General features: G+C 41.9%; 1 protein-coding gene across 6 annotated transcripts in view; it reads left to right on the top strand.

Moving 5' to 3' along the window:
- ptprua (protein tyrosine phosphatase receptor type Ua) overlaps window positions 1–15058 on the top strand; it is a 207308-nt gene that overhangs the window by 170359 nt on the left and 21891 nt on the right. For 3 of the 6 annotated variants that reach the window (XM_084379440.1, XM_084379437.1, XM_084379438.1), the window contains 6 exons: window positions 652–728; window positions 3298–3315; window positions 6711–6747; window positions 11444–11541; window positions 14054–14170; window positions 14350–14504. In XM_084379440.1, the coding sequence (XP_084235566.1) occupies window positions 652–728; window positions 3298–3315; window positions 6711–6747; window positions 11444–11541; window positions 14054–14170; window positions 14350–14504 (502 nt within the window). The remainder of the gene's footprint in view (window positions 1–651; window positions 729–3297; window positions 3316–6710; window positions 6748–11443; window positions 11542–14053; window positions 14171–14349; window positions 14505–15058) is intronic. The other 3 variants (XM_084379442.1, XM_084379441.1, XM_084379439.1) reach the window with 1 other exon arrangement.

Below are 15058 nucleotides of genomic sequence, written 5' to 3'. Positions count from 1 at the left end.
GGAGTATTCGCAGAGAACGTGGAGTCATTGCCTCAAAGACGTGCACTGAGGCAGAAAACACAAGCTGTCAGGCGATCAGACAGGTTTTAAAGGAGCTAAGAGTTTATCCAGATTATATAAACCGCCTCATTTGGAGGTGAAACCTAAAGTGAGCTCACACAAAATGTTGGTAATTAAGGTTGTAACAGTCCAATAACACAGACATGGAGGTGGTAGCAGCAATAATGTGTTTGACAATAACTAATATAATAATATCAGACTTCTTTTTTATCAATGTCAGTGAATTCCCCAATCTCAGTAGTTGTTTTGTTCATAAGAGTTCTAAGTGTTCTAATACATTTGATTTATCCTTTAAGGTGATGAGGAAATCAGACCTGAAACATTTAGTTGGTAGACAAAAAATGAATCGGGGGGCATCTGGTGGCCAGGTTGTTTAGACCCATATCATATAACTGCTACGTCCCTGGTTTGATTCTGCTCAGGGAGTTTTATAAGATGCCACGTCCCTTTCTCTCACTCCTCACCTTCTCTCTGTTTGAACTTGTTGAGGCAGAAACCCTGAGATCTACTGATCAATAAAAGCCAATATCGTGACCGATACAATAAATGGATCTTGTAATAATGCAGCTAATTATTTTTTGTGCATTTCAGATGACCGCCATCGAGTCAAGCTCCACTCTCTGCTCGCAGACCCCAGCTCCGATTATGTCAATGCCAACTACATCGATGTGAGTCACCTTCAGTCTTGCTCTGCCTCCTCATTCTCCTCCTACTCCTTCATGTCTGTCTTGTCAATGCTTGATCTCCACATACTGTCTGAGGGTTGTGTGAGCTCTCTGTTACTTAGTCTGAACTGTCATTTAGTAACTCAACCCACAACACAGCGTTAAATCTACGCCTGCTGGTACACGCGGGCTTTGAGGTGAGATTTTATCGCAGCGACTCCAGAGATCCTACAAGAGCCCATAAGCTCGGAGCACGGGGCCTCATGACTCACCCAAATGCTTTTGTAAGGCGACATCGCACCGCAATTGGACCCAACATAAAACGGCTGATCCTTTCATCTACTTTCAGATATTTTGATCTCACCTGCAGTTCAGCTCGAGTGAGTATCTCAGAGAGCCTCTCCGGTCCCTGCAGCGCCACACGCTCCTGCCACATCCTGTCTGGAACGACTCTACCTGAAGGACAGTCTCCTTCTCCTTCAGTACAGGCCAGGATCAGAGCTCTGCTGCTCACTCAGAATTAAGCATGACTGTGTAAAGCTCTGATTAGTCTTGCCTCAGTTTTTGGTCCTACCTACGAAAGCACTCATCGCAGGGCTTACTTTGAGTTGTGATTGTTTCTGAATTGCTTCTACTATTGTTAACTGAACAAAAGGGAACGTAAAGTGGATCAGTAGTGGATGCCTGACTCAGCATATGTAGGCAGCGCTGGCCGCGCATGACCACTTTATCCCCTTTAGTGGCCCATGAGGGCCACATTAGGACGAACGCTCCAAGGGCCTTTGTATCATTAGCTGTGCCGTCTGCAGCGCCGCCTGCATGTCATGCCAAGACCCCTGGCTCGCAACACTGAAGCGAAATGATTCCAAATGATTCATGGAAGACGCCAAGGTTGGAATAAATTGAACATTACTTTTATCTTTAATGGTTGGACTGAAAAGTTCCGCATGCAGGGTTGCATAATTTTTCCTCGGCACGAAGCGAGACATGACATCTTTGTGTCAAATCTTTAGATGCTCTGTTGCTGGCAGATTCAACACAAAAGTGACAACATCTTCACTCGGTTTCTCGAAAGATTCTGCATTCACAGTTATTTGCACCCACTGTCAGGGAGTCTGTTCTTGCTCTGGCGCTCAGGAAGGGGTGCCTGTCACACTTGTGTTGGAAGCAGCAGTAATTTGTTTGGAATTAGATAAAATGGGAATGAGCATGGGAAACAACGGTTGCCATGGCTGAGCAGACAAACTGAAAAGCTTAATTTCGTTGAATCACCAACAAATTCTGCTTTGGCTTGTGTCTTTGTTTATCTTTTTGTGTCTTCTGGGGAAGGCTGAACACCGCAGTTCAGTGCTCATGTCACTACAAAGAGAAATTCTGTTGTTCTACAACTTTGTTCATTCAACTTTCAACTACCTGATACAGTAATTTGGAACATTTTTCCCATCGGAAATAATAACGTTGTACTCACCTGGTTAATTTCTGAGAGAAAAAGTTAGACCTGAAGAGAAACACAAGCAGACAAACAACTGTCACAGAAAACATTTTTCAACTAGCTAAACCTGGAGCGCATGTACAGCAGAGGGTCGTATGAGTCACAGGCACAGCATGAGCTTCCTTTTTTTAGGGTTGTGCCTTTAGATGTTGGATCCAGCACAGCGCTGTGAAACTTAAACTTTCACTGAGTTCTTGCAATATGGGTAAGTTAGGATCAGCCAGATAAAATGACTAAGCAACCACCAGTTGCTAGTTGAATGCTGATGATCAAGAGAGCAAAGTGGAGGCCAGCTAAAGTCATTTCCTGCTTTCCGGCTGTGCACACCTCGTGTAAGATACAGTCACAGTTTGGTTAGTTTAAGCCACTAAATCTACTTGGTTAGGTTTAGCGAAACATTATGGTTTGTCTTAAAATAACTACCTTACTTTCTTAACTTCGATTATAGACATACTTATGTTACCAAGGTAACTGACAACAACAAACATAAATATGGGTTGTAATTAGCTGCTTTCATTTTCAACCTATGTGGTCACTTTTCAGATGAGGACCGGTCCAGAGAAAGCAAAGGTGGCCCTTAAAAGTTTAACCAGAACTGTCAAACATCCGTTACAGTTCGTGGCTCTACTTCCTTCATCAATCTTGACCTTCTGCACACATCATTTTGCATGCACAGGAGGTTTATTTTCAGCGTTCCGTGTGTGCTCACTCACGGTTTTACATCCAGACAAAGGGGATTAGATCGTCTGGATAAGCTGTCGACGGGCTTGTTTACAACCTGTCTCATAATCAGACGTCTGACTTTGTAGCAATGTAGATGTTTTCCCAGAGCTCAGGGTTCTACACACTGAGTACAGTGTTATCAAATTGTATCATTTGCATAGAGATATGGGAATTTAAGCCTTTTGAGCATTATTCTCTCCACAGGTCCTCGAGGCAAGCTGTTCTCTAACCATTTCATGACCCTCTTTTCCTGCTCTTTAATCACATTAACTAGCTCTTGTTTCCTCCCCTACTTTCCTTCTTTCTGTCTCTCTGTGTTCCGCCCGCCCCCGTTTTCAACCTTTTGGCATCTCTTAGATTCGGATAAACAGGGAAGTAAGTACCTTGCTTCTCTTCTCTTTCCATCTCCGCTCCCCTTATTCGCGCTGCCCCCTCTGGCTGTCCCTGCCAGCCCTCCATGGCTTCCCTCCAACAGCAGATCCTCCTTCCCCTTTCTGCTCTGAGCTGCTGAGCCTGTCTGTCTTCAGCCATCACTTTTCCCCGTTTTTTTTATTCTTTTCTTCTTCTTTTTTTCTCAAATCTGAGTGCAGCCGGCTCTCTGTCCTCTTTCATCCATAGTCAGATGCTCACCTGGAGTTCTTGTTTAACATCAGGCTGTCCTACAAAAGGCCTGGAAGTATGCCACAGAGGAGAGCACGCTAGGTCAGGTCAAGCATCTGAGATCTAAGGCAGAGTTTACTGACACCATGACACAGCCAGCATTGGATTCACATTCAATGACAGCGAACTGAGGGAACAGATACAATGCAGAGTGCATAACATTATAGATACCTAAGTACATGGGTTTGATCTAATACCAGACGCCTCAGGGCCCACCTTCATCAAGCGTATCAGAGGTAACTATGAAGTGACAGCAAAGCACATCGTCTTGTCCTTATAAGATGATTGCTGGAATTGTGTTAACGAATCACAGGAATACCTGTTGAGGTGATGTGGCTAGCTAGCTGAGCAGTAATATGCCAGCTAGCTGGAAAAGTTAGCAATGAAAGTTAAAAAGAACGAGTCAGAAAGACTGCCAATGTGTGAGCTGGCTGGCTCAGCCATTAACAGAGTGTATTTGGACCATTATCTCTCGTCTAACAAATGACTGCAGACTGTCACTTTCTTGTGGAGCGGTTCAAACTCCGGCAGAGCTGGGTTTCTATAAAATGACATGCTGTGACACAGCTAGCACGGCTGCAGCTCTTTGTTCCCTCAAAGGTCAGCACTGTAAGGATTTTGCAAATGACAGCACAAAGTGTGGTTTCCAAATTCATGAAAGCTCTGCATGGATGTCCTCCATTCAAATTAAATGATTCTGATCAGAGATTTTGCTTTTAACAATACTGTTGGAAATGGGTACTAAGTATAAAAGTAGGAAATTAAGTCTAACTGAAAGTGAATCATACTTACTGGCATGTGATTCAGTCAGTCATTTTCTCAATCTTGGATACTTATCTCCACAAACAGCTGCAACACTGTGGTAACTTGAGTCTGTAAGGAGGACTTACAGACTTACAGTCGTGCCTGAAGGTACAAAACAGTAGAATACTAGAATGGCACTCAGTAGAGCGCATACCTCCGCCCAAGGCCCAACAGTCCCCTTTATCTGCATCAAGTTGTACTCACTCATAGATACCATAGATCCGTCCATTATTGCCTGAGAAATTAACAAAATGTCGAAAAATCTTGCAATGTTAAAGAAAGTGAGAGAAGTTTCTGGATCTTTACCTTTCTCCTGACCCACACCAAACGTTAATGGGGTCTATTCTGGGCCGAGACCCATCCTCCATCCAAGTTTCATGGATATTTAATCCATAGTTTTTATGCAATCTTGCTGACAAACCAACCAACAAACAGACTCGGGTGAAAACTTAACCTCCTTGGCGGAGGTCTAAACGACACATGTTCTAACAGGTTTATATTAAAAGTAAAAGTATTAAATAGTCTGAAATAACAAAGACATTCCAAAAGTCTAGTGAATAACAAACTTTTTATTTATTTTTTTGTATTTTGTGTTGTATGTTTAGTTTTAACTAATAATAATAAGGAAATGAATTCTTGTTGGCAACAAATAAATGAAGAAATAAAGAAGAATAAAGAAGGATACATTTTTTTTAAGCTCACAGCTGTCATTTGGCCGATGTAAAACTGTAACACTAATATTGTCGATTTTTAAGCCTCAACTTGCTTTACACCCACAAGTGCAGATTATCTCCCTCTTGCTTCAATTTCATCCAGCAGATTTTCAAATGCAGGCTGTAACTCATTTGAATTTGTTGATTCCACAGTTTGTCTTGTAAAACAACCCCCGAACAAAACAAACACCAGGTGCTGCAAAACCCTGGTGTCATTTATTTTCGATGGAGGAATCATCAGAACTCCCTTTAATGTCCTCCAGTGCTCTCAGAGAGCACATTTATATTAACATTCAAAGTTTCAGCGCAGTTCCTACAAGTGATTCAGAGGCGCATGATAAATTCGAGCGCCGAGTTCTGTCGACATGCATGCACCAAGATTTTCCCCAACTCATCACAGGTTGTAGTTAGAGCGAGCCAAAATTGTCAAAGCAAAACAAATTGATTGTTTTCTCTCCTTTTGATAGTATTGAGAAGCGTTCCACGTCTCAAGTGACTCTGCATGTTTTATTTTGTTTTTCTTTTCGATCCATTGTGAATTCACATTGCTTGATGTTTTTTCTGCTTGCCTGCTGTTGGAAAATGTGGTTGCCAAGGTGACAGACAGGAAACTGGTCGGCCCAGGGAAACTCAGCAAACGGAGGCTCATGGGAATGAGGGTCCCTGCACTCTTTCATAGCGACAGCCATCCATATCAACTTCCCTCTGTGGCATGACAGTTATGGAATGTAATTTGTGTGCCTGCCTGCTGCCTACATGTATATCTGTGTGCGGGTTGGGGGGGTGATGTCTGTGCAGTATTTGTATAAATGTTTACTGTATACAGCAGTTGGAATCACTTTAGCCATGAGCGATGAGGGGCCACACTAATCTTAATTCTTGGGATCCATCACGCTCGGCTGCTTTGCATTCAGCACGCAGTGTTAGCCTGGTGGAGGGCCAGGACGCCCCTAATAGCCTTCCAGACCGTGCACACTGTATCATAACGGCACTAATGCCAAGCTGAGCAGAAAGGAGGCAGCCAGATCAGTCAGTGTCACTCAGGTAGAATTACTCCCAGAGCTGAAGATCCTTCACTTGTCAATCTAGCTTTGATCAGCAGCCTTGGCTGCATGCAGAGCACCACACGGCGAGCCGCCTTTGAAATGCAGCTCCCTCACTCTGTATGTAATGACCTGGCTCAGAGACAGACAGAGAAAGAAACTTGAATTAATGCCATTTCTACTTTATCATTCGAGCGCGATCCGGCCGGCCATACTCAGAGCCTAAACATTGCGAAGAATCCGGCCGGTCAAACACGCGAATGTATTTTAAGGCGAGCGTCGTCACCCATTAGCACAGCGCAGATGAGTTTTCACAGCCGCTGAAATATCTTCAGTCAGAAGCAGAGGCGAAATTTAGCAGAGCGCTGACATCAAACCCAGCTCTGAGATGAATAAGAGATGACTCGATGCTGAAAATGGAGAAAGAGAATGGATGGGAGGGGTGAAATGAGAGTTAGAGGTCCCAGAGTCTCACTTCATCATGCACTCTTATAATTATTAACTCTCTCCCATCTCTTTTTCTGTCTCTTCTCCTCTATCCGTCTCACAGGGTTACCAGCGATCAAACCACTTCATCGCCACTCAAGGTGAGTGTGAGATACCCAGCAACAGAGTTCGACTGCTAATGTCTGCCTCGGTGTTGTGCGTTCTGAACACAGCAGACCAGCTGACAATATGAAAATGACTTAACTGAATTATTGATGTGTAAACAACAAGGAGCCCGTGTTGCCTCATGCTCACATCTGGATTTCCACCACAGCGTCACTTTCCTCCGCCTGTGAGAAACACTCCCATAACAATCAACTGTAACTGTCAGTCAATCTGCACTGTAACACTACTGACTGTCGCTCGCTGTGAAGTTCTGCTTTTGTGTCTCTCCTCCCCGCCATCTGCATGTGTGGTGCCCCATCCCTCTGATGTCGGTTTGATACACTACATAGGCTGCTTTCCCCAAGTGGCAAGGCGCACACACACACTCACACACACACTCACAGAGAGAGAGAGAAAGAAGGAAAGAAAGAGACTGAGCGAAAGAGAGAGCAAGACATTCTCTTTATTCTCTGCCGGCTCTGATCCTATTTATTCAGTGAATATGTTTTTCACTTCGTAATCCCCCTCTGATTTCTTTCCATCTTTCACTTTGGTCTCAGTTCTACCGCTTCACAAAAGTAACCTCCGAAAATTTCTCTCTCTCATTTTGCTCTCAAAGTCTTTTGACGTGCAAGGGTGCAGGCAGAGGTGGTGAGAGTGCCACAGTGTGCTCGCTATTCAAGGGAAAGTACCAGGTGGATCAGACAAAATGTTCAGGTTTCTCTGATTTATATCAGATGATACTGCTGGTTATCTCATTGAAAACAAACAAAAACTCATGGATCTTTCATATTTACTAGTTTCCTGCTTTAAATGCCTAGAAAAAATGTTGATTTCATTCTGTTATAAAATAGAATTCATACATTACATAACCTGCAGTGTGGACAGTAAGGTTACATCGGAAACTTACATAAACCCAGAACATAGACAGTTACTATAGTTAATCTTCCAGGCCTGTAGTTCATTAAAACAGTGGATACTGCAGAGATCATTTTCTGAATAACTTTACTATTGAATTAATGATTGTGTCTTTTATTTATCACAGGCTAATGTTGGTACATCAGTGGTTAAGTATGCATCCATGAGCTTGGCTGCTTGGGACACAATACGTGGTAAACCTTATTAAAAATCACCACTAAATGGTAAATTTATAGTTAGTCTAATTTTAGTTAATAGTTATGTGACTGTTAACAAACAATTCAATGCTTTGTAAAGCATTTATTTATTTATTTAAACTACACAGTATTTATCAACTAATTATAAAGTATTACAAACATCAGTTGCTACTTTACAACTAGTGTTACTGTACCAAGAATACTACTGATTATCTTGTTAAAAAACAAGCAACAACAAAAAAAAAAAATCATCATCAGTTTGACATATTTACTAGTTTCTTGCTTAAAATTGTCAAGAAAAATTAGCATTTTCAGGAAGATTGATTTTCTTCTGTGATAAAATAGAATCCATTCTTACCATATACAACTGGACAGTAGGGTAATTTAGGAAAACTGCATGAAAGTGGAACACAGAAACTTCCTAGAGTACATTTCCATAGTTCTCCTGGTCTGTCATAGTTCAGTAAAACAGTGGATACTGCATTAATGTAGGTGATATGAGATGATCAATATTTCTTACATAATTTCAGGCTAGGTTAGATATTGAAATAAGACCCAGGTTGTAAAAAATACAGACATAGTGCAGACACATGTACACCATCTAACTGTACACGGACTTACACACACACACAGGACGCACACTGCATCATTAAAGCTGTCGCTGGCCCCTCGTGCTCTGCATGCACTGAACAATGCTCTGCCCTGCAGGCGTTGGTCTGCGGTGGCAGGTTGAGGTTGATTTTCTGTATCTACGATGAGTCTTAAGGCAGCTGTGCGTGTGCAGCAGGCAGCAGGTGCTCCGGGCTAACTCTCTATTATGTCCAGAGATGAGGGAGAGGGAGGAGGCGGCTGAGGGGGAGGCGGACGAGGAGGAGAAATGCCAAGGCGCGCTCTGAAAAGCCTGAGTCCAAAGCGGCGGCGTGTTGTGCTATGCATACAGATTCACCCACCCAGCCACTGGTATCACACATCATCTGTCTCTCCGCTGACTGGCACGTACCCCTGGCGATGCATTAGTGGGCTTCTCCTGCTGCTGCTGAAAAATTAACATCTCATATCACTAATACACATAGAAGCCGGCGCAGGGGCTGCTAACAGGGGAGGGAGCTGTGAATAACCCTGTGAAGAGGAGGGAAAACAGTGGTTAAAGTAGCCGCCTACGTGTGTGTATTAAAGCGTTAGCAGGCTGGCGTCGTCTCACCTCGGGTCAACTACAGTAAAGACCAGTATCTCGCTGTTACGAAATGCAACGCTGTTGTCAGTCTCTGCACATGCCCTGTTTATTTAACAGGCAAGTAAGGTTGTTACTCCTCCTCCTGTTGTGTTTCTCAGCCTTCAGAGGTCTTTGCTTGTTTACCCTGGGGCATGTAGTCAAATGTATATCTTTTGATTCCTCTTGTTAAGACAAACTGCAGAGGAAAGAACAGTGAAAACAAGCACTACTGTACGCCTCACTTTATTTGTTTATCTGCAGAGACAAAAAAACTTTTTAAAAAAACCCTCTATGGGCCTTTGTGCTGTGTTTCTATTTCTTATTTGACTTAATTCAAAAGCGCTCTATAGTCTGACAATCTGAAACATGTGTCTGTGCTTCTGTCAGGCAGGTTCACAGCAGTGACCCTTTTGATAGCCTTCCTGTAAAAGCCATTTGATGAGTTCCACTCTTTCCAATTATATCTGAAAAATACAAAATGGTACAAAAACATTTCTGCATTAAAATGTCTTAAAACAACTAGACCTTTGTTATATATTTATATATATTTAACGGTGCATTTCAGTTAGCCTGCTGACCCTTTTACTTCCAGCAGAGAGTCAGAGAGTGAAGAAGGAAGTCGGCAAACTAAACTTGAATAAAACTTTAACACATTACCTCGTCCATGAACATTTGTGCCTGAGGCACATAGATAGATTTTATCAACAATGGTGGTTGTTTAATTGAGTGTTCACCACTAGCGAGGTGTTACTTGCACAAGAGTTTATTCACCACAAACAGCCAGATTCCTTAATTGAGCATAAAAGCTGTCAGTCAACCTCTCACCGAGCTCAGCATTCACCAGAGTCCCCATTATCTCTCTCCTTTCTCCCCTCTCCTTTCTGTTACGTTACATTCATGAAGTAAAATACATAAGGAACCAACAAAGGAGGTCAACTACGCAGATCTCTGCTGCAGTCTGGTTAATAGATGGGACTGAAGATAAATCTGCTTTTTAATTCCAGAGTTAAAAAGTAATCTTTGAGCTCTCCTCACAGAGTCTGATGTGACTCCAGGTGTTTATTCCTCCAGAAGGTCTGGCTCTGCACCTGACTTCCCCCTCATAACAGCCCCCCCGGTGGCAGAAATTACTAACTGCGTTTAATTAGGACCCCAGGAAGAATAGCTTCTACCTCGGTAGTGGCTAATGGGGGTCTAAAAAAAATTAAAAATAACAACAACAAAAAATCTAGGATGTAATCATGTCACAGATTCTCAAACATCTCCCTTGGTAAAGTAAGTGTTAATTACAGAGTTGATTTAAAGGATGAGGCGTATGGTACTTTAAATATTGGTTATCTTTTTGGTTGCTTGGTAATATTTTACATGCTTCTCAGAGATTAAAGCAAAACAGGAAACATTTGCACACTTCAACACAGATGGCACATTGAAAGAATAACATGAAAGATTATGGAAAATATTTAATACCACTCACCTTTTGATTTAAGAATACATCACTTCATGGTCTGGCAGCAGATTTCTAAATACCTTTAATGTGAAGAAAAGTTGTGTGGATGTCTTTGTTACATACGCTGTTGCCAAAGGTCGGGACTGAACTTCCAAGCTCAACGTTTAGCATTTTACCAAACTTTTATTCAGTTTTAAAGTTATGTTTCAACTTTTTTAATTTCCACTCTGTAAAGCAGTTTGAATTTCCTTCAGGTATATTGCTCTACAAATAAACCTGAACAGAATAAATGATGTAATGCAGACAGAAACACTATGACATTCTAAAGAGTAAAACATATTCTACTCTTACAAATGAGAGTCATCATAAAGAAGTCATCCAGGCCAGTTACAGGAGACAAGATAATATTCCTATTAGACAAAGCGAGTGGGCAGAAATGATTGGACATCTTGTTCACTAAAAGGGGTGTACAGTAGTGTGTTTGGCAGAGGAGTCAGCATGAAGGAGGACCTTGTGATATTATCAACGCCACAGTGTAATGAAATCAATGAAAGTGTCATCTTCTCCAGGGGGGCTGTGATTTGTGTCAGCCGCTGGCATCCAGGAAAGGCAATGCAGGAGCTTGTTTGCACAATGGCTGAGGATTTGTGGGTGTATTGAAATGACATTTCTCTGTAGTATTAGGAGAACACGGAGTGGGCAATAGTTCATGAATGACACGTTGTTACTCTATTCCCTGGCATGGATTACACAGCGCCTCTATATTGATGGTTATTGCCGCTATTTTCTCTGACTTATGGCTTATCTCTCCGCCCTCCTCATCCTCCTCTCTTTCCTCTTCCTCCACCTTTCTCCCCTCCCTTTTCTTCTCCCACTCCTCCATCTATACCTCCACTGTATATCCCCCTCCTCTGCAGGCCCCAAGCAGGAGATGATCTACGACTTCTGGAGGATGGTTTGGCAGGAGAACTGCTTCAGTATTGTCATGATCACCAAGCTGGTGGAGGTGGGAAGGGTAGGTTTCCCTTCCCTTTGTCCTGTGACCTCTCCAAGCCGCCTGTAAAGATGGATGGAGGGAATGTATTTCCGGAGCTCCCTTTATCATTCACTATATATCAGGATAGCTGCTGCGCCCTGTGTTGTGGGAGGAAATGGCTGCCGCTGTCTGGTCATGAGTGATCACCTTGTGCTTTGGTGGCTGTGATCCAAGGTCAAAGCTGTGATGTATATGAAGGCTCATGGACGAACATTGTGGCCTCTGATCTGCTAACTATTCTTGCCTCTGTTGATTACAGCAGGCTGCTGTTTAAGTATTCAGGATAAGGGATAAAGGATTATAAATGACGTTAGCTTGCAATAAACACACCAAATATAAGATCTGTTTAATCTATCTGTTAATATTGAGCAGAAAAGTGTTTCCTGTTTATATGACATATAAAGGAGAAACTCAATCAAATTTAGACATCAAGTTTAGTTCACTCATCACACAAGGTGCTACTCTACCTCTGAAACAGTCTCTTTGTAACTGCTCGCTTGTTTCAGGCTAGTGAGTTACTAAACCGAGTTGCACCATCAAAACCGGAGGAACATCTAAGCTTGTAAAGATATTTAGAAATGTGTGAAATGTTTGCGAGGAGTATCTGCATCACCGTCAGATCAAAAGCAATCCCATTCCTGCATTTTTAGCCCACTTTTTAGCATGCTCCTAATTCCTCCTGTTTATATACCAATTTCATAGTGATACAGTTCAAATCGGTGTTTCTCAGTTTCTGTGTGGGATATGTGCTGTGGAACCTGGCAACCCAACCTCGAAGCAGAGGTGAACACCTTCCTTTTCTTCTTTTTGAAGGTGTTCCTGGCAGAGATGGCTCAACACACACACACACACTCACATTGTTTGCACTTGATCATTTTTGTGAGGTGAATTTAGGTTGTTCACTTTTGTTTTCTTTTTGCACATTTTTGAAAAAAGATATATATATATATTTACTGTGAGCATGGGATTTAGGACAACGTTAAAGACAGTTTGCTTTCACATCCCTGTCTTTGTTATATTAATCCATTGTGTAGGGTTATATGGGGGTGGGGCATTTGCAGATGCCCCAGAATACCTCCCTTTTTCACAGCCTAATGTTGGCAGGTATGCAATCCACTATTTAAACAGGAGGTCACTGTAGCATCAAAAGCTGTCGAATAAATGCCAAAAACAACAGTCCTAACTGCCAGTATTTTCTATGGTATTTATGTATGCATGGTGAAATATGTGTTCCAGGTAGATTACAACTTTTAGGATTAATACAAAAGTTGTTGTACCAAAACTTTTAAAAAGTAAACTCTACACTTTGCTTTTTCTGCTCAAAATGAGTTTCTATCTGTCTGCTTGGATCTGAAAGTCCTCTCCTCTCCCTCATTCTGACTGAATTGGCAATGCTCCGAGGTTTATGTTCAAAGCTTATGCCAAGTGCCAAGTATGAAAACAGTACTTAAACACTGGCTGAGTGTGGCCCCAGTTTATGCATCTCACACATAGCTGCTGATAGCATTAGCATTAACAAGCCTGATGAGTGACAGACAACAACATACATAGAATAAGTCTGCTTCATGACTTATTCTACTTTAGTGGCAGTAACCACAACTCATGAGCCCCCTGATACTGCATATAAACAGAAACTTAATTATAGTTATATTAAACTTAAGTACCAATATATCGTATATACAAGTATGACTTTGCCTTAATTAGACATGTAGGAAGTATCTAATCATGCTTACCTGGCTGATGTAATGAGGTAATTTAGTCTAACATTATTAGCATTAGAATTTATAAATTTATGTATGCTGTGTTATTTTTATTTTTTGTATGTCACAGTCAAACACGTGTCAGCCAACATCACAAATGAACAGTGACTCAAGGAAAAGTGTATATAAAAAAATATATATGAGAGTCCTAAAAATGCCCCGTATGATTAAGAGTGCCCTTTCATCCTTTCCCATAACGGTGCGACTTCCATCTCCCAAAGGCTACTGTAGTCTTTCCCTGGCTTTGTAGGTGAGAAAAATATAGTGTCAGAAAAAGTCCACAGCCTGAAGGTGGAGGAAATGTTGACACCGTGCAGCCAGCAGCAGGAGAAAATGTTGACGCCACAAAAAAACAACTGCCACAAAGGAAAAATAAAAAAATATAATAAAACAGAAAGAAAACTCAGGTTTGGAGGACCCTCTTGTTGGAAAATAACACCATCTCAGACAAAAAGCTCTATTTTCCAAAATGCTCCTTCAAGTCATAAAAAAATGTCTTATCCAACCTTTGCATTGACACTTTAATGCCTGACATCTGATGGCGGAGAAACAAACGTGGCAAAGTCCAAATATTTTGCAAAGGTCACTACAGGATTAACACTTTTTCAATTTGTCTGCTTGTTGAAATCTCAGTGCCTGGTGGCGTTGATGTTTGTTGTCTAGTGTTGAGATAAATCAGCCGTATGTGTGTGTGAACCTCTCTGAACTTGAGCTGTTTGTTGTTTGTCCAGATGAAGTGCTGTAAGTATTGGCCTGATGACACTGAGCTCTACGGTGACATTAAGATAACGCTGCTGAAGACGGAAACGCTGGCAGAGTACACCGTGCGCACCTTTGCCATGGAGAGGGTGAGTCATGCTCCCACATTTTTTTTTCAATCTCAGCTCTCTCATATAGCTTCTGTATCATGCATGCCCACCGACGCGTGTCTCATCTAGCTTCAAGTATGTTTAATTAGTTTCTATTTGTGGAGTTCTCTTATAGAATATCAGCAACTCATGTATGTGTGTCTAACTGTTAATTCCAGAGAGGTTATCCTGCGAAACATGAGGTGTGCCAGTTCCATTTCACCTCCTGGCCTGAGCACGGTGTGCCATACCACGCCACCGGCCTGCTGGCTTTCCTGCGCAGGGTCAAGGCCTCGACACCTCCCGACGCTGGGCCTGTGGTGGTCCACTGCAGGTAGCTCACCACTTTCTATCCCGATAATGACCATAACACCTCGCAGATGTAGGTGCTTAAAATAATTCCGGCCTTGGATATTCTTATGCTCTTTAATACCGTATTCCTTTCATGGTAACACTTAATTTGCCCTGTTTATTTCTACTTCAGCTTGCCTTCTCTTTACATTTCCCAAAATATCTTGCGGTGTCTGTGTGCTGTATTTGTGTAGGTGGAGAGCACAATAGTGACAACAACAAATCCCAGAACAAAAAGACAGTCTAACAGGATGTTGTATTTCACACATAACTAGCAAGAAATTCACAAAAAGTGCCATTTTTGACAATCAAGGATAGTGTCTGCTATTTCAGGGAAGGACTTTTATTCTCTGTTTGACACTGGTGTTACAAAAGAAGCCATTTCTCACAAGGCAATTTCTGCCCAACTGTTGATATGTGCAATTGAAGTATTGCATTATAAAAATAAAATAAAAAACCTGAGTGCAAACACAAGAAAACATGGAAAAACATTAAAATATTGTAAACAGAAATGTGCTTGGTTGGTTGGTTGAAAAA

The sequence above is a fragment of the Pagrus pagrus genome (assembly GCF_965226575.1).
Source record: "Pagrus pagrus genome assembly, chromosome: 17".
NCBI lineage: Eukaryota > Metazoa > Chordata > Actinopteri > Spariformes > Sparidae > Pagrus > Pagrus pagrus.
This window is presented reverse-complemented; position numbering and strand designations above follow the sequence as displayed.